The sequence below is a fragment of the Rhincodon typus genome, chromosome 2 (assembly GCF_021869965.1).
Source record: "Rhincodon typus isolate 14 chromosome 2, sRhiTyp1.1, whole genome shotgun sequence".
In the NCBI taxonomy this organism is placed as follows: Eukaryota; Metazoa; Chordata; class Chondrichthyes; order Orectolobiformes; family Rhincodontidae; genus Rhincodon; species Rhincodon typus.
The window spans coordinates 58,660,092-58,682,013 of record NC_063333.1 but is presented as its reverse complement, the minus strand read 5'-3'; the positions used below and the strand labels follow the sequence as shown (position 1 = coordinate 58,682,013).

General features: G+C 39.1%; 1 protein-coding gene across 2 annotated transcripts in view; it reads right to left on the bottom strand.

Annotated features, from left to right (window-relative positions):
- Nucleotides 1-21,922, bottom strand: part of ezh2 (enhancer of zeste 2 polycomb repressive complex 2 subunit) — a 73,623-nt gene that overhangs the window by 19,412 nt on the left and 32,289 nt on the right. For both annotated transcript variants that reach the window (XM_020516020.2, XM_048616784.1), the window contains exons 6-14: nucleotides 20,294-20,482; nucleotides 14,784-14,886; nucleotides 10,728-10,891; nucleotides 9,441-9,532; nucleotides 8,102-8,342; nucleotides 7,530-7,696; nucleotides 5,661-5,755; nucleotides 2,678-2,718; nucleotides 2,431-2,556 (exon numbers count right to left, since the gene is read on the bottom strand). In XM_020516020.2, the coding sequence (XP_020371609.1) occupies nucleotides 2,431-2,556; nucleotides 2,678-2,718; nucleotides 5,661-5,755; nucleotides 7,530-7,696; nucleotides 8,102-8,342; nucleotides 9,441-9,532; nucleotides 10,728-10,891; nucleotides 14,784-14,886; nucleotides 20,294-20,482 (1,218 nt within the window). The remainder of the gene's footprint in view (nucleotides 1-2,430; nucleotides 2,557-2,677; nucleotides 2,719-5,660; nucleotides 5,756-7,529; nucleotides 7,697-8,101; nucleotides 8,343-9,440; nucleotides 9,533-10,727; nucleotides 10,892-14,783; nucleotides 14,887-20,293; nucleotides 20,483-21,922) is intronic.

Genomic DNA, 21,922 nt, shown 5'->3' with positions numbered 1-21,922 from the left:
TCTTTTGGTTTTTAACTACCTTTGAGGTCCTTTCTTCAAAAGGTCTCTATTCTGCTTTTAGGTAAGAAAAAGGGTAAGGTCATATGTCATTAGCATCAATGTGTACCACTCACACTGGCTGTTCATTCCCCACCACTCACACCCCCAGAATATCCTGCAACTGCTTGAAGAAATCCAGAATCCTAGCACTAGGGAGACAACACACCATTCTGGACTCTCGCTTGCAGCCATAGAGACACCTATCTACTCCCCTTACGACTGAAGCCCCTGCAACTATAGCATTTTTATGCCCATTTCTCCCTCACTCTGCAGCAGACCCAACCATGATGCCACGAATTCGGCTGGTGCTATTATCCCCTAGAGGCCATTCCCCTCAACAGTATCCAACACAGTATATCCGTTCTGCAAGGGAATAGCCACAGGAGATTCCTGCACTGTCTGCTTAGCCCTCCTGCTCTGCCTGATGGTAATCCATTCCCTTCCTGCCTGTGAAGTCTTTGAGTCTGCTTGTGACCATCTCTCTACACATACTATCCACAATACTGTCTGCCTCACGAATGCTCCCCAGTGTCCCCTGGCACCACTTCAATTCTGATACTTAAACTTCCAGGAACTGCAGCTGGAGACACTTGTTGCACACATGCAGGTCCCGTGCACTGGAAATGTGCCTGACTTCCCACACCGAGCTATTAGAGCAGACTATGGTTTAGAGCTCTCCTGACATGTCTTAACCCCTTTAACTTAATTAATCCTTACAATGTCAAATACTTCTAACACTAAATTGAAGCTGCTGATGCTCTCTGCTCCAATAACAATTCCTCAAAACTTACCTGCTACTCACCAACAACGGCTTCCAGGAGCGGTTTAGGATCACTCTCCTTTACCTGCTGGAACTGTCACTGCCGACCTTCCTCTCATGATGGTCTGTCTTCTCTCCTGAGCCTTGCCTTGCCTTTTTTTGTTGAGAGGAAGGAGGAGGGATGGAAACACTACAGTAATGTAATGTTTGGGGATGATCATTCCTTAACGGCAGGTTCTTCCATGATACCCTTCACACCTACACTGACTGTGAGGTCCACTCCCGGAAAGCAAACAAGCGATACTTCAGCACCCTCTGGTTCGGCAGTACCATCTTAGGTTAAAAGGTTAACGATTTAGATCAGAGATGAAAAAGCCTTTTACCTTAGCAGCTTCCAAGTCTGGAATTCTCTACCTAAATGAGATATAGATGCTCATCATCAAATTTATTTAAGTTGAGATCAATAGATATTGAGCTCCAAGGAAATCAGGGATATGAGGATAGGACAGGGAGATAAAGTTCATGTAGTGATCATATTGCATGACCAGATTTAAGGTGTTTTAAAGCATACTTGCACGGATTTCTTGCTTTTTTTGTACTTTCACATCATATAAGGTAAAATGCTCAAAACCCCGTTGACTTGCAAGATGGTGCTAAATGGGGCCAGCTGGGAAGAATAAGGTCAGGTACAAGGGCAGGAGGGTGGGATGTAAGATCTTCTATCCCTTGTTTTGTTTGGCCAGAACAAAAAAAGGGATGTTCTGTTTGGGATATAGATAGTGCAGTGTTGCTGATTGTTGATGTCCATCATCATCATCATCAAAAAAGCATATAAAACGACATTGAATAAAAAAAAGAACCTGCAAAAAGAGTCCCGCGAGGTACAAATAACTAAGAAAGGGCAACTTTAAATGAAGACTATCTGTCCCTTATTTGGCCAAACAAAACATTTCTAACAACCCACACCTGGTCTGCCAAATATTCCATCACTCAACATGTTTAAGGAGACGCTCTAGAATATGCTGAACATGTCCAATAACTTGGCAGCTAACTCCCTCACAAAAACTCATCATTGACAAGATCCAGCACCAAATCAGCTGTGCCAGTTCAACCTTCTACAAGCTACACAACCAAGTACATGGCAACAAAGAACTCTGGAAGTTAACAAAAAAAAGTGTTAATTTTACACAGCAGTTAACATCAAACTCCTGCTTTTGTCAATGATCTAATCTAAAAAGCGTTCTCATAAAAAGATCTCTAGTCTCCACAACGAATACAGATGGGGGAAACAGCCAGGTCAGTTCAGTGGCTCCTGCAGTTAAGAATTCAATACAGACACTGTACTACAAATTTTATTTCATCAGTGTTTCCATGGTTGGCGCAGCTCTAGGATTTTTTAACAAATTAATTTTACTTGTTGACATTTTCAGGCAGCATATCCCAGCAACAAAAATTGCCATGCAATGCAAAACATTTAAAAAGGCCATATAAGTTACTAATAGTCATAACATTGTTTTGTTTAGGTATTACGATCATTACTAGCCATGTGCACACTAGCTGGAGAGATTTGGTAAAAAAAAAATCACAAAACTGTTAGCTAGATTAATGTTATTGCTGTATGTTATACTTACATTCAGAGCTACATTGACAGAACTTCTCACAGAAGTTTTGAGCCATGACACAAGGGCAGGAACTGTCACAAGGCTGGCGTGGGTGGTCACAGGGTTGGTAGTTGTAAACATGATTGGATGAACCATCTAGGATGAACAACAGAAAAAGGGTAGTCAGCAAGCTATCGAAAGGAAAATAAATTGCTCTTTTTAGTCTCAGAATAGAGGATGTTTTGCAATATCAAGATTTTTAACTTGAATTACTAACCTTTTTTCAATTGTATTTTTCTACAGTGTGCAGCCCACAACCTGAAACAAATAGAACTGATATTTAGATGGCTGAAACAGCACAATACGTAAGAGTAAATAATGTTCACAATATTATCTATCTTGTTTCTTTCCAAACTGCTACCAAGTGATGGCAAGTATTAAATTTCCAAAGTTTGCTACTAAATGAGCGATTTTCTACAAGAATTACAGTTACTCAAAACATATGACAAAACACTTCCATTCTTATTCTGGAAACACACAATGATCAGCTGAAAGAAAATACAGTACTTTTGAGCTTTACAGATTAAGGAAATAAATTCAAAATATAATGTTACAGAAATACAAAACAGTAGAGAAAGGGAATAAATAAGCATTTATTTAGACTGTAAATCAATTAGATAGAAAGAAAACAATTTGCACTTATATTGCACCTTTCACTTTCAAATTGTTTCATAGCCAATTAAGCTCTTCTAAAGTATAATCACTGTTGTGATGTTGGAAAGGCAGCAATTTGTAAATATCAAAATCCCACCTCAAATAAAAGATAAATGATCAGAAAATTTGTTTTACATATTGTTTTGAGAGATGGATATTAGCCAGGGAAGAGCCACTGTTCTTCTTTGCGATATTGTCACAGGATCTTTTAAGACTACAAGAGGGTCCCCAGTTTAATGGTTCATTCAAAAGAAAGCTCCAACAGGGCTGCACACCCTGAATACAGCAGTGGAATGCAGCCTAGAGTTATACACAAATCTGTAGAGTTTAAACCCATAACTTTCCACCTCAAAAGACTAGAGCTTCCTACTGTGCCACACAAGTCTATACAGAATGATATAGAAATATTAAAAATTTTGATTTTACAATTTCCAAATGTCTTTCACGAACATGGATAACAATCAACTCACTGCAAGTAATAGATGCAACAGCAGACACATAACAGGAATAAACAATTATAGTTCTAAAATGCTGAAGGAAGACAGCAATTGTAGTTAAAGGACAAACCAACTATTTTGATGTAGCTTATTGAGATGCCAATTTACAATCAAAGAGAAACCCTTGCAGTTAGGCCTGTCTCTCTGATGGGCTAAACCATGAAGTTAAAAGCAAGGAGCACTGTGTCACATTTGACTCACTGTCTGTGACAACAGGTCCTGTTTAAGGTTGGCCAACACTCAACGTTTAATGGGTCTGAGAACCAAGTCTTCCTCAGTCAGTGTAAGGTTATAAGGATTACGGTCACCTCCTGCGCTTGAATCTTGCAAATGATCCCAGTTATAAAAAGGAAACAGTGGGAATGACAATTTATTTGCATTGCCTTTTGCTGCAAGATTGCAGCAGTTGCTTTGAAGCTTTCCAGTGAGATTAATCTGTGGATAATCACACATCACCTCAATTTTCTTTGTAATGGCCCACTGCTGAGGTAGCAGATACCTGCACACATGCCAAACAACTGCCCTTGACAGGAACAGTCAGCACTTTATCAGCCTTTTGCACACATCTGGAAATAAATCAGCAGCACTTTTGGGTTACCTCCACAGAACTACTCTGCAAATCTCATCTCCTGTTGCTACTGATTTTGAATGTTGGTGCACAGTTGGAAACTACTGCAAGAACATGCCACCCCATCAGGGGACAGCAGCATTCAAAACTGTTAGAGGAAGTGTCATCAAAAATCCTTAAGATTGTTTTGTAAAGATTCCAAGATTTAGAGGGGGGCAAGGTGAAAGGCAGAGTAATCTTTCTGGTGGAGATTGTGGGCACAAAACAGGCTGATGAAGGGTTGCAACAGCTGGCTTCAGAAAGCGGAAGCCACTGCACTATCCTGACCAAGAGTAAAATGGGTGTGCCAATGTTAACTGAGTAATGGATGTGTAGAAAACACAAACTGGGGCGGGTGCAAGAAAGATAGATAAGCATGAACTGGTCTGATTGGAGCAGGACAGAGTTACTCAAACTGAACAACATGGTAAGCAGCTGGAGGGAGAGGGGATCACTAAACAAGAGCAGTAACAGGCTGGAAGCCAGAGAAACTATTAATTGGGAAATTGCACAAACATAACTTAAACACAGCATTTTTACTTTTCTTTCTTCAATATAAAAACTTTAATTTTTTTCCAGAAACAGTTGAGGCTCTTGACTTTGACCACCATCAGCACGGTATGTCCTTACACTTGATTAAGTAATGAGATGTAAAAAAAAATCTGAGTGGGCACCATTGATGGGCAGCAATCAGCAGTTTTCATTCGTGATCAGACAGTCAGCTGTACAGCACAGAAATAGACCCTTCGGTCCAATTGATCCGCAGCAACCAGACTTCCCAGATAAATACAGCATATGGGCCAGCATTTGGCCCATATCCCTCTAAACTCTTCCTTTACATATTCCCGTCCAGATGCCTTTTAAATGTTGTAATTGTACCAGCCTCCACCACTTCCTCTGGCAGCTCATTCCATATACATACCACCCTCTGCGTGAAAAAATTGCCCCTTTAGGTACCTTTTAGATCTTTCCTCCTCACCTTAAACCTATGCTCTCTGGTTTTGATTCCCTCACCCCAGGCAAAAGACTTGTTTATTTATCCTATCCACGCCCTCATGATTTTATAAACCTCTATTTTACATTTCAATTCGGTTGGCCCAGCTTTGGTAACATGAAGTGAAAACAGAATTTGTGGATTCTAATTAAGAACGCCAAGCTGGTCCTTTGGATCTATTGCATCAAAAACAGTTAGTGGAATTATTTATTTTAAAGCAGATGTTTCTACAGTCAGACTAATCTACTTTGTATTTAATTTTATGAACTATAAAGTAAATTGAGACATATTTAAAACTTTCATATTTCACCGACAGTTTTAACTGCACGTGACATGCAGACAAAGGGCTGCAAAGATAAAACATGAGCTTGGTAAGAATTAGCATTGGAACAACAACGTCCCAGTGCACTCAGGTGTCAAGAATACTGAACTAAGAGAGTGTGCTGACCTATGCTTTCTCTTCTTTTTTCTTGGCGGCGTATCAGCATCCTCCGCAGGGACACGAGCCATGATATTAGATTCTTTCACTGCAAACTCATACACCTAGACAAGACAACAACCAACCTTAATGCTATACAATGTTTAATGGTGTACTAAATTATCAATACTTGGATCCTATGAAATCCAATACCCATAAACACCTGGACTAGATTTATGGTTCAACTTATTATTTTAGGAAATATTAAATCAAAATCAATTCTGACTGGCTTACATAGCACTCACAACAACCCTAAATATTAATATTCTGGAACACTTTCCTTCTTAGTTTTGTAATTTTATTTTCATTTCATGCTGAGTTTTGGATTCATTTTCTTTTCTGAAAGCTGCGACATTAATTAAACCTATGTCCTTGGCACTTGGTTGCAACACTACTCACTGTTTGTTTAAGAATATGAGGAAGGACAACCTTTGACCCAGAAGCAGGAATAGCAAGAAAAATTTGCTTTAACTTTAAATTTTTAATTTTTTTTTTTAAATTTCAAAAAGGCATTTAAATGCCTTTAAAGGAAACAATTAGTAATTGTATATATTAAGAAATGCTGGTCCACATGAACTTGAAGCAGTACAAACAAGATGTCCAAACAATGAAAAAGAAGCTGCACATTGAGATGGTTCTGGAAAGAAGGACACTATCATATGGAAGATTAGATGGGCAAAACCCTGTTTTCCAGTGAGTTTTACAAAGGCAGCTCAGTCTAAGTTCTCAAAGGAACAGAACTGGAATTCTGCTTGAAAGAACTGCATGGCTGAAACTGGCACGACACAACTGGAGTGGAATACCTATTTCCATGAGACTCGACCTCTGTTGTATCTGTCATTCTTGTTGTAAATCATAGTTCGTAACAACTGTAATTTGCCTATCTATTAATGTCTAATTTGTGCTGATTCTCATTGTTGTTAAAGTGACAAGTTCAATCTTGTCCAACAATTGTGTAGAGCTGGATGAACACAGCAGGAAGGCTGACGTTTCGGGCAGGGTCTAGGCCTGAAACGTCAGCCTTCCTGCTCCTCTGATGCTGCTTGGCCTGCTGTGTTCATCCAGCTCTACACCTTGTTATCTCAGATTCTCCAGCATCTGCAGTTCCTACTCTCTCTTGTCCAACAATTGTTTTGATTGGGACAGTTACATCAACTTGTTAAATTTTGTTTATGAATCCCCACGGGTACAGCCTACGCATATGAAACTCCAACTCAAACGGATTTTGCTTTTAAAAAGCAAAACATATTTTCAATTTTAACAGGAAAATACAGGGAAGATAAGGATAAAATATTTCCACCGGTTGAGGACTTTATAACTAGGGGGCATTGTTTAAAAATTAGGACCAGACCATTCAGAAGAGATGTTAGGAAGCAGTTCTACACACAAGGGCGGTAAATGTTTGGAACTCTTCCACCAATGGCATTAGATGCTAGATCAGTTGTTAATTTTAAATCTGAGATAGATACATTTTTGTTCGAAAATATTAAGGGATTTGAGACAAAGGCAGATATATGGAGTTTGGCCACAGATCAGCTATGATTTAACTGAATGGTGGAACAGGGTCAAACGCCTCCTATTTCTTTGTCCTATGTTCCTAATTGTGAGAGGTGGCATTAAAACTGCAAACAGTGTAAGTGCACCTAAAATCTCTGCAATTCAAAAAGCAAGCAAAATTGGGGAAAAAAGGACACATTGATCCATACTCCTTCGAAAAAATGTTTTTTTTAAAAAATAATTTATTTTAAAGGGCTTTACTAACTTCTTGGGATGTGTATTGACAAAGGTGGTAAAACAAAATCTCCAGTTTGACTCACTTTCCAACAAATTGATTTTTACCTGTCCACATGTTTTGGTTCCCAATAACTTGGCTATCGCACAGAAGTTATTGTAATAGGTGCCATGTAGAACTCTGAACAGTGAGGCTTCAGCTCCGCTCCACTCCACATCAGAAAGATCAGACGTCAGCTTCATCTTAACAGGGGTTTGACATCTGGAGTTTGCCTCTGAATGAAAGAACAGTTTTTAAATCAAAGGTAAATCAGACGAGAGAAAAACGTTTTAAAAGTTACACAATAGCTATTGGACATGCTGCCAATGGTTGTCTTCGTCCTAGTGGGTTTCCTCCAATTTCCTCCCACAGTCCAAAGATGGGTAGGTTAGATGGACTGGCCATGGGAAATGCAGGTTTACAGGAGAGGGAAAAAAAGGGTTAATAATGCAAATTAACATCTTTAAGCACCCTGGCAAAGAAGGTCCTGTCGCAGCTGTGTAACAGGGAGGCCACCTGCTCGCGCGTTGGCTATGTCAACCATCTTTCAAGTTGGGAGCACACGATCCATATCATTTCTCTACAAGAAATAATTTCTGGTTGTTCATTCTTTTTAAATATGAAAATAATTTTCTCATACCAGAAGAACTTGTGGTGTCATCCTTTTTATCCTCCTCATCTTTGTCATTTATTTCACCTCCAGTATCTGTCCCAGCCTCCCTGTCACTGTCCGTATCTTTAGACTCAGACTGGTTTATTGTTGGTGTACTAGGTCGGCTTGTGCTATTTGGGTGACGTCCTCTGCGACGGCCACCTGGACGTTTAGGTGGTGTCTTAATTCGTTCAGCTGTTAAGGCCACTGCAAAATCCTTTGCTCCATCCTGAAAACACCACAAACATAATACAGATCATAATACAGTTCTGAGGAAGAGAGTCACCGGACCCGAAACGTTAGCTCTGTTTTTTTTCCTTCAGATGCCGAGCTTTTCCAGCAAACTTTATTTTTGTTCCCGATTTACAGCATCCACAGTTTTTTCGGTTTTTAATACAGATCATGGCTGATTTGTTTCAATCAGTGTGAGGATGTCCTTTTTTAACAAGATATTGCACTGATATAGTGCCTTGGCCACGAATAAAAACCCATGATGACTCAAAAATGGAAACTCAAAAAAAAGCATTTTATAAATTCATCATTATAGAATGGGGATTTGCTCTCAATCCTAGATCCTGCAAGTTCTTTCTTCAATTAAGCCATCAAGACATGGCATGGTAGGCGTAGTGGCTTGGTTAAAAACTGGGTCTAGGAAGGCAGCACTGAAATCAACCCTCTGGAATAATCATTAGAGATTTATTTAACCAACTTAGTGAAGTTACAAGTTCTGAAGTTAACTTGGCAAAACAAAAAGTTTAATACTACAAAATGCAATATAGCCAGTCCTTCAGCAAGAACTTTTTTCTTTCTTAAAAGACCAAAATTAAAAAAGGTATAATGCTGAAAAGACAATTTGTAAAATGGACCATCAGAATGCACCACGTTGCAGGATAGAGAATGCGAGAGCCACCGGAAGGGGAGCACGGGAATGGAGAGAGAGGCAGGACTAAGAGAGAGACCAACAGACAGGCACTGAGAACAACACAAAGAGAAGAAGGAAATACAAGAGACAGAAGGTTTGTATAATCAATCATTACTACAAATACGATCTCTTATGAGAACATACCTCCTTGAATGAGTGTCAGGGTAAGTAATGTTGCAAAATTAAGGAGCATAACCGAAAACAGTATTTGAGGGTACTGCCAGAATTTGAAAAAAAGAGACAAGACACTGGTGCATATAGAAGAGTGTTATGATAAACAATTCAGAGAATAACAGAAATGGTCTGAATTGCAAGTCTTGGTCAATTCACTTACCCAAATAAGACCCTAAAATTAGAATGTACGTGGCGATGTGAGAGTTCACCTAAAGGGCTGGAAAAACTTACCAGAAACAAACAGCAATCTGGTCCACATTGTTCCGTCTCTGCTCTAGTCTCAGGAGTTTTGCGTTTGTATGTATTAGGCGTTGCATGAAAAGCTGCATTGAAACAAATTTAGCATCATGAATTTCTTGAGAGGTTTTAATATAGCAAGCCTATACAAAATGTTTAATAAAATTAACCAGATATAGCCAAGTAATCAACTTCCTCCAACAAAAAGACATGAATAACAAACTTTGTCTACATTATGAAGGGGGTTCAGGTCTAGATGACTAATCTGAATGAAACAAAATCAGGTTAATTTTCATTTACATACAACTTTGCCACAATTTACAACTGTTTCCCTTTCTCAGAGCACAAACCTCAACAACCAATTACTTGATAACTTTCTGCTACCCACCAAATTGACCAGAATGAACCAAACATTAAAGACAGGGGAAATATTTTAGGAATAGGACAAAGACCTTCAAAACAGATCAAATAGTAGTAAATTAGAATGAGTAAGTGGAAACCAAATTTAATATTGCTGAAAAGACAATTCACCAAAGGCTTTCATCAGGCACTTATCAGAACAAGAATGATCACAAAAAAGTTATACGACAGATGAAAAGGCTGATTGGCTGAGATGTAACTGTGAAGAAACCAACAGACAACTGTTAGCTCCAGGAGTTACCATGTAGTTCAGAAAAGGTGCAAGGCTTGAAACTATTGCTTTCATTTGCAACGAACAGGTCCCTGTCTATCAACGAGTATTGGCTCTAGCAAGCATAAATGAGCCAAATTACAAGTTTAACTGACTATCTTAAATTAGCTATTAGTGCATTCAGGATTGTTTAACAAGCACTGTCCAATCATAACATCTGTCGTTAGTTGTGATTCTATGTTTTTGGGTTTTATAAGCTTTGGCTGGTTGAGCAATGACTGCAAGCTACATATTATGAATATCTGAAGGATCATAAGATTTGTTTTTCAGAAACAATGTTACCCAAGGACTCCTACCCCCTCAAAGCCCATTCCCATAGCAATGTGAATCATAGAGGCCTTATATTTAGAAAGGCTAAATTCGCCATCCACAAGATTCCTCTGCCCATCCCCATGTCAAGAAATATGATATCTAAACCATGTCAATCTCTTGTCAGCACTGTAAATGCAAACAGAAATAATTCATGTTTTAATTATGTAATGCCCCACCCATTCTTAATAGAATTGTTAGAGAAAGATATCTAATTAGTTATACATACAAGAATTACTTGTGTTAAACACATACGTCAGCCAAGACAATATCATACTCACGGTGCAGGAAACAGTCATATTTAAAGCAACGCCTACAGAACAGAGTATGGAAGGAGTGCAAGCTCTGCTCTCGTTGAACTGATCTAGCATTTGGTCCATCAATATTTGGTGTGCACTCTGGAGGCAGTGCTCCAGGAAGTTGTTGCTCTGTCAATTCTTTGTACCTTTAACAAAAAAAAAATCAGAAAAGTTCAGTATTCTGACATACTTTTTAATCTCCCAGTGGTATAATCACCAACAGCACAATTTTAAAACCAATGCACTGATCTCCAAGAAATAGTTGGATGAATTAGTTCCCTGTGATGATGAATATTAAATACCATACACCAAAACAACATACTAAATAATTGAAAAGTCAGCGCACAAAGAATGAACAGAAACCTGCTATTCTTTGTCAGCTGGTGGGGTTAATTTTAATGTTTGCGTATGCACACACTTCTATTCTTTGATTCTATTCTTTTGCCTTTTGGTAGTATGATTATTTGATATTTTGTCTACCTCGCTGAAAGTTTCCCACTTCCAAAATGTTGATCAGTGAAGTGGCTTTTCTCCCTACCATGTGCCAAATCCGTGTTACATAGAAAGAAAATCAGAGCAGTAGGCCAATAGGCTCTTTGAGTCTGCTCCACCATTCAATATAATCATGGCTGATCATTCTACTCAGTATCCTGTTACCCCATACCTTTTGATCCCTTTAGTTCTAGAACCATCTAATTCCTTGAAAATGTCACTTTTTTTGCCCTCAACCGCTTTCTGTGGAAGCCAACTCCAAGGGCTCACCACTCTCTGGATGGTTAACTTTGTATGCTAGATTGACTCTCGATGATCTTTTAACATGATTACAATCGCATGCGATTGTATTGTGGTCATTGTTCACCCATTGGTCTGCTCTCATCAGCATTTGCTCCAATTCACTTCACCACTTATTTTCTTCTCGTTTGATTAGGTAAGTCTCAAGAAAAAGTCCAGGGTTCATGTTAAAACGTGCTCTGTATTTGACAACATGTATGGCCTTCATTCCAGTTTAGCATGTAATAGGTAAAATGATTTATTATTTGATTGTGCCTGCTGATGCCACAGAAAGGCTGTAAATGTGCATGTGCAAAATTTGGTGCATATGCCTTTTGTGAAACACCCTACCAGCTAAAGAAAAATGGTGACAACCAAATAAAACAGATATGAGCAATCGGGACACTATTTTTGCCTTGCTGTGTCTAAATTGCTTGTTGGTTTCTTCTTTTAAATCCAATTTAGTGGCTTGCAATGAATACCAAGAATTATAGTATTTCCCTTCCTCCTCCTGCCCAAACCACACTTCATTCCATTGAATTCACTGTTGTGCAGCTCCTCAAAAATCAAGCTCATTAGTCCACCCTTTCAGAACCATAAATTAACAAGGGGCAGCACGGTGGATCAATGGTTAGCACTGCTGCCTCACAGCACCAGGGACCTGGGTTCGATTCCACTCTCGGGCGACTGTCTGTGTGGAGTTTGCACATTCTCCCCGTGTCTGCGTGGGTTTCCTCCAGGTGCTCTGGTTTCCTCCCACAATCCAAAGATGTGCAGGTTAGGTGGTTTGGCCATGCTAAATTGCCCGCAGTGTTCAGGGATGTGTAGATTAGGTGGGTTTATAGGGGAATGGGTCTGGGTGGGATGGTCTGTGGACTTGTTGGGCCGAAGGGGTTCTATGATCTATGAACCCCAAAATGTTGGAGAACACAAGATTTGGAGATGATGAAGAACTAAGGCAATCAGGGTAGAAAAGGAATAGTGTTGGGGAAATGGATAGGATCAAAGACTGATAAATCCCCAAAGCCCTATAACACACATCCCAGAGTGCTTATGAAAGCAGCCAGAGAAAGAATGGATGCATCCTCTGGAACTGTTCCTGTGGATTAGCTTGCAACTGGAACTAGGAAAGGTTTTAAAGCACCCATGTGGTCAATAGTAACCCCTCATGAAGCTTGACACCATACAGGACAAGGTATTTCACAAGACTTTACAAGGTAAGACCCCACTGTGTCAGTAGCAAACCAGTGTGGATGCAGAACTGGCTCATGGGCAGGAAACAGCAAACGCAAATAGGGTTTCTTTTTCAGGTTGCAAGAAGGTTGGTGTATCATAGCCAAATTTGCAGACATACAAAAATTGGTGGAAAGGCAGATTGTGAAAAAGGGATACGAACAGTATATAGAGAGATATTTGATGGGTGAAGTAAGTGGGCAAAAATGTTGTCAAATGGAATACAATGTGGGAAAATGCAAAGTTGTTCAGTTTGGAAGGGAGAACAAACAAATGGATATTATTTAAATGGAGAAAAGCTGCAACATAAAGGGACTTGGAGGTCCTTTTGCATGAAACACAATGTTGACACACAGGTTCATGGAATGCTGACTTTTATTTCAAGGGAGTTGGAATACAAGAATAGGGAAGTCTTGCTTCCCTTCATGCAAGAGCCATTGGAACTCCTTGCCACTGAGAGCTGTGGGACAGCGTCTTTGTGTATATTTAAGGCTGAGATAGATTTTTGACAGTTGGGAAAATCAAGGGTTATGAGAAAGGGCAGGAAAATGGATGTGAGGAATGTACAAATAGCCACGATCTTATTGAATGGCAGTCCAGGCTTGAGGGACCCTAAGACAATAAGAAATAGGAACAGAAGTAGCCCATTCCACTGGGACTTTATCCACTCTTCACGACTAGCACACAACAGCAGTGCCATCATTTACAAGGTGCACTACAATAACAAATCAAGCTCTTCCAACAGCATCTGCACCAAGAAGCTCCTACAATGTTATGCTGAGAATAGAACGACAGGCCTCCAACCACCATTCTTTGTACTTGTGCGACGAACCATTGATAAGAATTCCAGATTCCCACCTGACTTTAATTAGTCAGGATTCCTAGATACAATACTTGATGCAATTCTGCCCAAAATGTTAATAGTTATTTTCAACTCGCCTTTAGCATTCAACCATTTTTTTTTTCTCCTATGTTTTGAGAAAGGTTGAAATAAGACTCCTAGAGCTTGAAGTGAGCAATTGTTAGCAGACTGAAGTGCTACTTAACAGCGCTACTAATGACAGCTTCCATTGTATTATTGAGAATAGATGAAGGGCTAAATTGTCTTGCCCTGGTTTTTAGTAGACAAGGACACACCAGAGCAATCTTCCATATTATTCAGCAGATGTTAATATTCTACTAGAACAGTTTGGCTGGACCCAATGCTGGTTCTAGAGCACAAAATCTTTGCCACCACAACAGAGTTTTTTTCACGTCCTACAATCTTTGCCACATCCAATGCCATCGGCCATTTTGCAATATTTCTTGGTTTAGACTGAATTGGTCAGAGACTGCATCTGTAACATCAGAAGCCACAGGTGGCCAAAACTGCCTCCCTCACTCAGCACTTCCAGTTGAAGATGTTGCAAATGCTTCAGCATCATTTTCTGCACTAACAGCCTAGGCTCAGACACTATTGAGTTGAAGGATATTTGTAGAGTATGGTTCTCAGGGCCATTGTTTATTTGTCCACCATTGCTCATGGCAGATGAGTATGCAGAGCATAACCTTGTTCATGATTGTGGGATCACTTAGTTGGCAATATCTTGGACCTTCTATTTAACTGACATATAATCCTGTTTAATTTAAAGAGAAAACATATTTAGTACAATTGCTTTTATGGGCTAGGTATCAGGAGTTCTGAAAGCCTGTTTGGCTACATGCATTTTAATAAGGTTAGTACATATAAACAAAAAGGATAAGGAAAAAAAAAACACCTGCATAACAAGTACGGTGAAGCAGCAGGAAATTTCTTCTACACATTTAGTTTTCAGTGTACAGCACACTATTCCACTGCTTTGACCGTACTATAAATGGGCTGTTAAAGAATGAACAATTTGGGTACTTTACAGAAACAAATCAAGTTAAACTGGCATGAGACTGCCATTTTTTTAAGGTGCATTCACTTTAGGAAACAACTGTATGCCAGCAAATGAATATGAACTACGGAAAGTCAATTATGTAATCTCCAACCAAACACCCTAAAGTACTTACTTTTCCTTCAGCTCATCTGGTGTACCTTTATCTGGGAACATAGATGAAATTGCTTCAAATATCTTGTCACAAGGCTTTTTCTTCCCTTCATCACATTCTTTAACTGTGGACAAAAAGGAACCAATAATTATCACTACAATGTTTCCCATCTACAAAGATCTATATTTAAAGTGTAACACTTTGTAATTTGAGACCATAGTCATATTGTTTACAGTAAATCCACTGTTGCCACACACTGGGGTGGTCCACAAGCTGCTAATTTTTATACCATGTTTAGCTCCATTTGCTTCCGCCACACACCCCCACCATGCCCCAATTTAACTGTAATAACAAAGCTTTAGTTTTGAGACACGATCAAAGGTTATTTTATTACACAACTGTTGCTGACAGCTACCAAGTAAAATGTGACCATTGCTAGATTAAATACAGACGCAAAAAGTAGTCCTATTACTTGCTTAACAAATCTCTTTCTGAAGTGAATGCTGGTGAAAGCTTAAAATTGAAATTTAGCAGGCACAACTGCTTCCATACTTGAATGGTTAAAAGTTTCTCCCACAGATGGACTGAATGGGTTCTGAAGGGAGTGAAGACTCTATATTCACTTTTGTGGCTCTGCAGATTGTGACCCTTGGTAGCATGGTTCAGTACAATAGGCCTTAGCTGGTTTGGCCTTTTTCCCCTCTCCTTATTAGGAACGCTCTTTCTGAAACCATCTCTCAAAGTTCTTGGTGTTCTATTTAAAATGGGGGGGTCTCAGTTTTACACAGGTCAAAATTAAGTTGGCAGCTATGTTATCTCTTAAATTTAAAGAATTCCTACAAACCAAAATTTATAGGGATTCTTCCACTCTTCTGATTTTTTCTTAAAAGCACTGGATTCTCATACTTTCAGAAAGACTTGTTGTTTGTGTTTAAGGATTAATCAAATTCCAAATATCTCCCCTTGCGGTTGATGCTAAGGTAACACATCAATCTGCCTTTTTGGCAGAGGTGAATCAACAAGGGACAGTTACATAAAAAATGGCTCCCAGCAGCTAAGATCATGTCCATTTCATGTTAAATTACCTAATGTGTTTGTGGTAGCACAAAAACAGAAGAAAAAGTTAAAACATGGTATCACATTGAGTGGAAGCATGTCCTATTCATAACTTCAAATATGGACAACATTCATGTGGAAGATTCTGGAACAGTATTTTACACTTTAAAAATGGATACTCAAAATGTAACTAAAATGGTTGCCAAAAGTCAGATGTGCCTGCTTATTCAACATAGACTATCTCAATTAGAACTTTCTTGAAATTTGAGTCACCCTGAGCAAATTAAGACAAATATTACCTCTGTGGGATTTACATAGGCTACTGTCTATGGTTCGCTCAAAACTCACTCAATAGATTTTGACAATGCTCATCTCCAAAATCAATGCTTCACAAAAAAAAAGGAGACGAATTATCCACAAAATAAGTGTTAAAGACCACCATCTATTTCCACATAATGCAGCAACAGCCCTTTAGTTTCAAGCCAATCCAAGTGGACAATGGTGGCTAATCCTATGACCATATGACTGAAAACAGTTTGATATTGAACCTCTTTATTATTGCAAAATCCAATAGGAGACCTGGGCAGTCTTCAGAAGAAATCCAAAAGTTGCAAAATAGCAGCACCAAGAGACTGTGCTCTTGCAGGTTAACAAAATCTTTAAAAGTCTCCCAGCCTGATTCCAAAACTTCAAGTCTACGTGTAAAGAAATTTGACCACCTGGTATGAAAGACAAATACCCAATTATTGCTTAATATTCAGAGGAAATCCTGCAAACTGGATATCTGACTTCAGCTACCTGAATCCACCTGAACCACAATCCAGAAGTGAAAATTGACTCCTTGAATTCGGCTGCAATGACCAATGTTTTACAACGAGCCAAACATGAATTGTTACCTATGCTTTTCTTTACAACTTGTAGAAGTGAGTTATTCCCTTTATCTGTAATTGTTGAAGACAGCTTGGGATCATGATCACTGAGTGAAGGATGTGGAGTTGATTTGAGGCAAGCATGAGAATAAATGATCTTTATTTTTAAATTCACAGATGTCTGTTGCTTTTTTTTTAAAATTAAATTGATCACATGTTAACGTTTAGAACAAACAGATCCAACCTTCCAACACAATCACACTGATTATTATCAGAAAGAGAAGAAAAAGTTTGTTTCTTTCTCCTCCCTTATCCTAATACAGCTCTTCAAGATCAGTAAACTTTGTGGGAACAACAAACTAAAATTTTCTTTTCTCTGCTTCAAGTAAAGTGTTCTTCAACAACAAACACACTTCCCAAAATTAAAATTTCAAATATGACTACCTATAGACCAACTTCATGTAAATGGTCCCAGAATAAGTTATGAAATTTGAATTCAGTAAATTAAATTAAAAAAAAAAAGAGTAAAGAAGAAACTGGTGCCAACTGTTGTAAAAACCTACCTGGTTCTCTAATGCCCTCCAAGGAAGAAAATCCATCATCCTTACCTGGTCTGGCCTACACGTGACTCCAGACCCACAGCAATGTGGTTGACTCTTAACTGCACCTGTGGAAATTCGCAATGAGCCTAGCCTGTATTGCCCACAGCCCTTCAATGAATGGGAAAATGCAGCCATTTCAATGAATCAAGAAACCAGAGACAGAGACAATCAGATCCACCCACTTCCCATTGTTAAAAGGGTTGGAATTTGCTCTTAGTACAGCAATGTAAAAATCAAATACATATGATCAAACGTGTACGAACACACAGCTCTGATCAGCAGGATTACAAAATTTCTCAAATCCATTTACCTCTTCAATTTTGAGTCAAATAATTTTATTCATGTTGCAGCAAATCCTTAAACTATACATCTGAATCTATTTCTTATGTCTATTTAAAGGCAGCTTTAAAAAATCTAATCAGAGGCTAGGCAATGAATGCTTATTGTTTTTCTATGGTTGCATTAATTTCAATAATCCCAAGTGCACCTTGTGCTCCTTTTTGTTTGCTTAAACTTCAGCCATTTATTTGCACTACTCCTTGATGTATCTTCTTTATTTTCTTTTATACCTTTTCTTTTGCATCATACATAACAGTTGAAACTTCCTACTGTTTGTGTGAGTGTACCTTTCACACAATGAATTAAGCTGTTAAGTGGTAGTCTTACGATCAGAAGATGCCTCAAAAAACAAATCTGAGTACTGGCGAACTATAATCAGATTATTTTCCTAATCAACCTATTCAGAGATACTACTACATATCTCTGGATTAGGTAGAACTTGAACACAGCATCCTGGCCCAAAGGTAGGGATATTACCACAGCACAACAAGAGCTATTGTTTAAAAAAAAAAGCTGCCAATTTGCATGCAAAAATCCAACAAACAGCACTGAGTTATTTGGTCTAAGTAAGTTGAAAGAAAAGATCGGCAGGCAAAACCGATTGCACAAAAAAAATGTCTTTAAAAAGGAAATAGATCAGGTACAATTGAGGTATGTTGCCTCAAGGAAGGATGATCAAAGCCACGCTTCTCATTGATAAAAAAGTGTTAAATAAAACAGAAAATAAAAACTGTGCCCATGACAGGTGTCAGAACAAGGTGATCATAGAAAAGTTCACAGAGAAAACTTTTATAAAAAGCAAAAGGGATTATGAGAAGACTTCTCTTCATTGTAAGAGAATCCAAAAGCCTATCAAAATATAACTGAAAAAGATGGTGAAGTGAGAAGTGAAACTCAATTAGTGACCAAAAAGAGAATTTGCACAGATATAGGAGACATGCCTGAAGTACAAAATAACAAAGTATTATAGGCTGGCTGTGCTGAAAGCTGATAACTTACCAAGGCTGGATGAGATGTGCCCCAAGAATCTATGACATCCTGCAGCCATGTCTTTGTAATGGCCATCAAGAAGTATTATTTATTTCTATTTGTTCTCAGTTCATCTGTTTCCTATGGTGTATGCATCGTGAGCTTTTTCTTCCGTCATTCTTGTAAACCTATAGCTTTAAATTTCCTCTTCACTTTGTACACATTGTTTAGCACTTCCCATATTAATTTTGCTAGCTTTGTCTCTACTCTTTGATATACCAGATCTTCCCAATTGATACCCTTGCCTTCATTAAGTTAAAACCGTGTCTACATAACCATACAATGTACAAGTAGCCCACTCAGCCCATCAAATCATCTTCATCATTCAATGAGATTATGGCTGATCTGATAACCCTCAACTCCATTTTCCTGCCTTTTCCCCATAACTCTACTCCCCAACTGATAGATTGGAAAATCTTTCAGCCTTGAATAAACTTAATGATTCAGCATCAAAAACCCTCTACAGTAAAGAATTCCACAGATTCACCAACCCGAAAATAAAATTTCTCCTCATCTCCACCTTAAATTTGTGACCCCTTATTTTAAGATTAGGCCCTTTGGTCCTGGACTCTCCCACAAGGGGCAATAGCCTTTCTGCATCTATCCTGTGAACTACTCTAAAAATTGCTCATGTTTCAATAAGGTCACGTCTCAATCTCCTAAATCCCAATGAGTACAGGCCCAACCTGCTCAAACTCTCTTCATAAGACAGTCCCTCCATACCAGAGATGGGCCTAGTGAACCTCGTTTTTCCATATCTACATTCTATCCAGCAAGTTTCTGCCCACTCACTTAACTTGTCTTTATTCCTTTGCAGACCATCATCTTCGCCACCTATTTCATTCACAAACTTGACTACAGTACATTCACTTTTCTCATCCAAATCATTAAGATACAAATACTTGTAGCCCCAGCACTGATCACTGCAGCAAAACCACTCGTTATATATTGCCTTCATGAAACTACACCCGCGGCCCCCCATCCCAACTAGTTTTCAATTAGTTAGCCAATCCTCTATCCATGCTAACATACTATCTCCAACATCATGTATCTTAACTTATGTAGCCTAATATGCAGTACATCATCATGCACCTTCTGAAAATCCAAATATATCACATCCATTGTTTCTTCATCTTGTAACTTCCTCAAAAGAGCTCAAATAAATTTGACAGTCATGGATTTCGCCTACATGAAATCATGCTGAGTCTGCATAATCATTTTCCTAAATCCTGCATAATAGAAGAACACATTTCCAATATTAAAAGGTTAACCTAACTGGCCTATTTTGTACCCTTCCCTTGTTATGCAGCTTGCCAGAACACTGGTCCCAGCACAATTCACGATCAGACGTCTATTTTCCAAATTGTCAGTGTCCTACAGACCAGACCCTACTACACCAGACAGACAGACATTTATTTCTTCAAAACTGGTTTGCCCTATTCCATTTTGCAAACGGTTTGGGTCATAATTCAAAAGATTACCATTTTTCAGGTTCTACTTCATAAATTGGTACAAAGTCCCTGAGACTAGCCATATGGAACTCTTTTCCTTGTCCCGTGACAGTGGAACCTACAGGGACCATAACGGCTAAATACTCCCCTTCTCAATACATTCCGTGCACAAATTATACCCTTACCATCCATATTGATCTCCTGATAATCTTTCCTGGAATCATTGCTTTCTTCCCTGATGTCACTTCCATCAGTCTTCTCAGATTTGTTCTCCTGATCATCCTCATCATCATCATCCTCTTCGTCGTTATCACTGTACTGGGTCAGAGCATTTACCAGCTCCACAAAGATCTCATCATTGATAAAACCACATTCTGCAATATCAAAACAAAGATCACAAAATGATGTGTCAAATGGCATAGACTTGAATCGACATGCTGCTTTTAAATCTTTTGCCTTTCTTCCTTAAATGAAATGCCCTTTAAAAGCAACAGATGCATCACAGCATTTAGAACTATAAGGAATAGGAACTGGAATGGGCCATTTGGCCCCCGAAGCCTGTTCCACCATTCAAAAAAGGACTATGGTTGCTCAAACAAACAAACAAACAAACAAACAAACAAACAAACAAACATTCTCCTCACTTCCTACCTTTTGTCCATAAACCTCGATTTCCTTACTGATCAAGACCCTACCTGTCTCAGGCTCAAATTATACACAAGGATTTTGCCTACAACAGCCCTCTTTGGCAAGGAGTTACAAAGATGTTCAACTCTCAGAAGAAATTCCTCCTGTCTCAGTCTTTTCTAGAGACTGTGTCTTCTGCTCCTAAACTCATCCATGAGGAGAAACATCCTGTCAACAATTACTCTGTTGAGCCCCTTCAGAATCCTGTATGTTTCAACAAGATCACCTCGCAATTCTTCTAAACTCCAATGAGTAGCGTGACAGATTTTCTGAATTCAAACTACACATTCTCGAATTCGGCATCACTGGACATTCTTGCAACTAGATCAGGGTTTCCCAGAAGTTAATAATGAGGATAAGTCAGAGGATGGTTTGGTGGGAAAGGTACAAATGCTTGCTGTACATTGCACCTGCTAACGCTGCATAAAAAAACCAAAAACCAACAACACGCATATGTAGTGGGGCCTGACATCATTGAACAACAATGGAAAGTAGCAGCCAGTCACAAAGATGATGCTGTTGCAAGTATATACAAAATAAAACAAAGAGATCCAGGACTCAGTGGCCTGAATAATATCCCACGTTGACAGGGCGTGACAAGAGTTAGATTGTGAGGCCTTTGAAAAGGTGGCGACAACAGTGAAGCCTGAGCAACTGTACTGTTGTAACAGCTGTCCATACATAGCAACAGGATCTTGGACAAGGTGGTGGAGCCCTCATTTCACACAGCAATGACCAGGTGAGTGCAGCAGAAAACAGGTGTTTTGACAGCTCTGTCCCCTCCTCTGAACACTGCCTCCCAACTCTGGTGCAGCAGTGAAGGTGTATATTGTTGACATCTCCGACAAGGGAAATGTTCACTTCAGTCCAGATCTCCAACTCAACTCTCCCACCACCACAGACCTCCCCAGTGGCTCATGCCATCAGCGGCACACACATATACAGGCTCTTCCTTATTGTGAATAGGTGGGTGAAAGGCTGTGTCTGCACATGTGCGAAAGCCATTTTACTGTTATGGATAATTACTCAGCTATGCATCTGGGCAGCTACGATGAAGGTTGCAAAGTTCAACTCCTTCGAAACAAAAAAAAAGTACAGAAACAAACACAGTGGAGGAATGGAGGTTA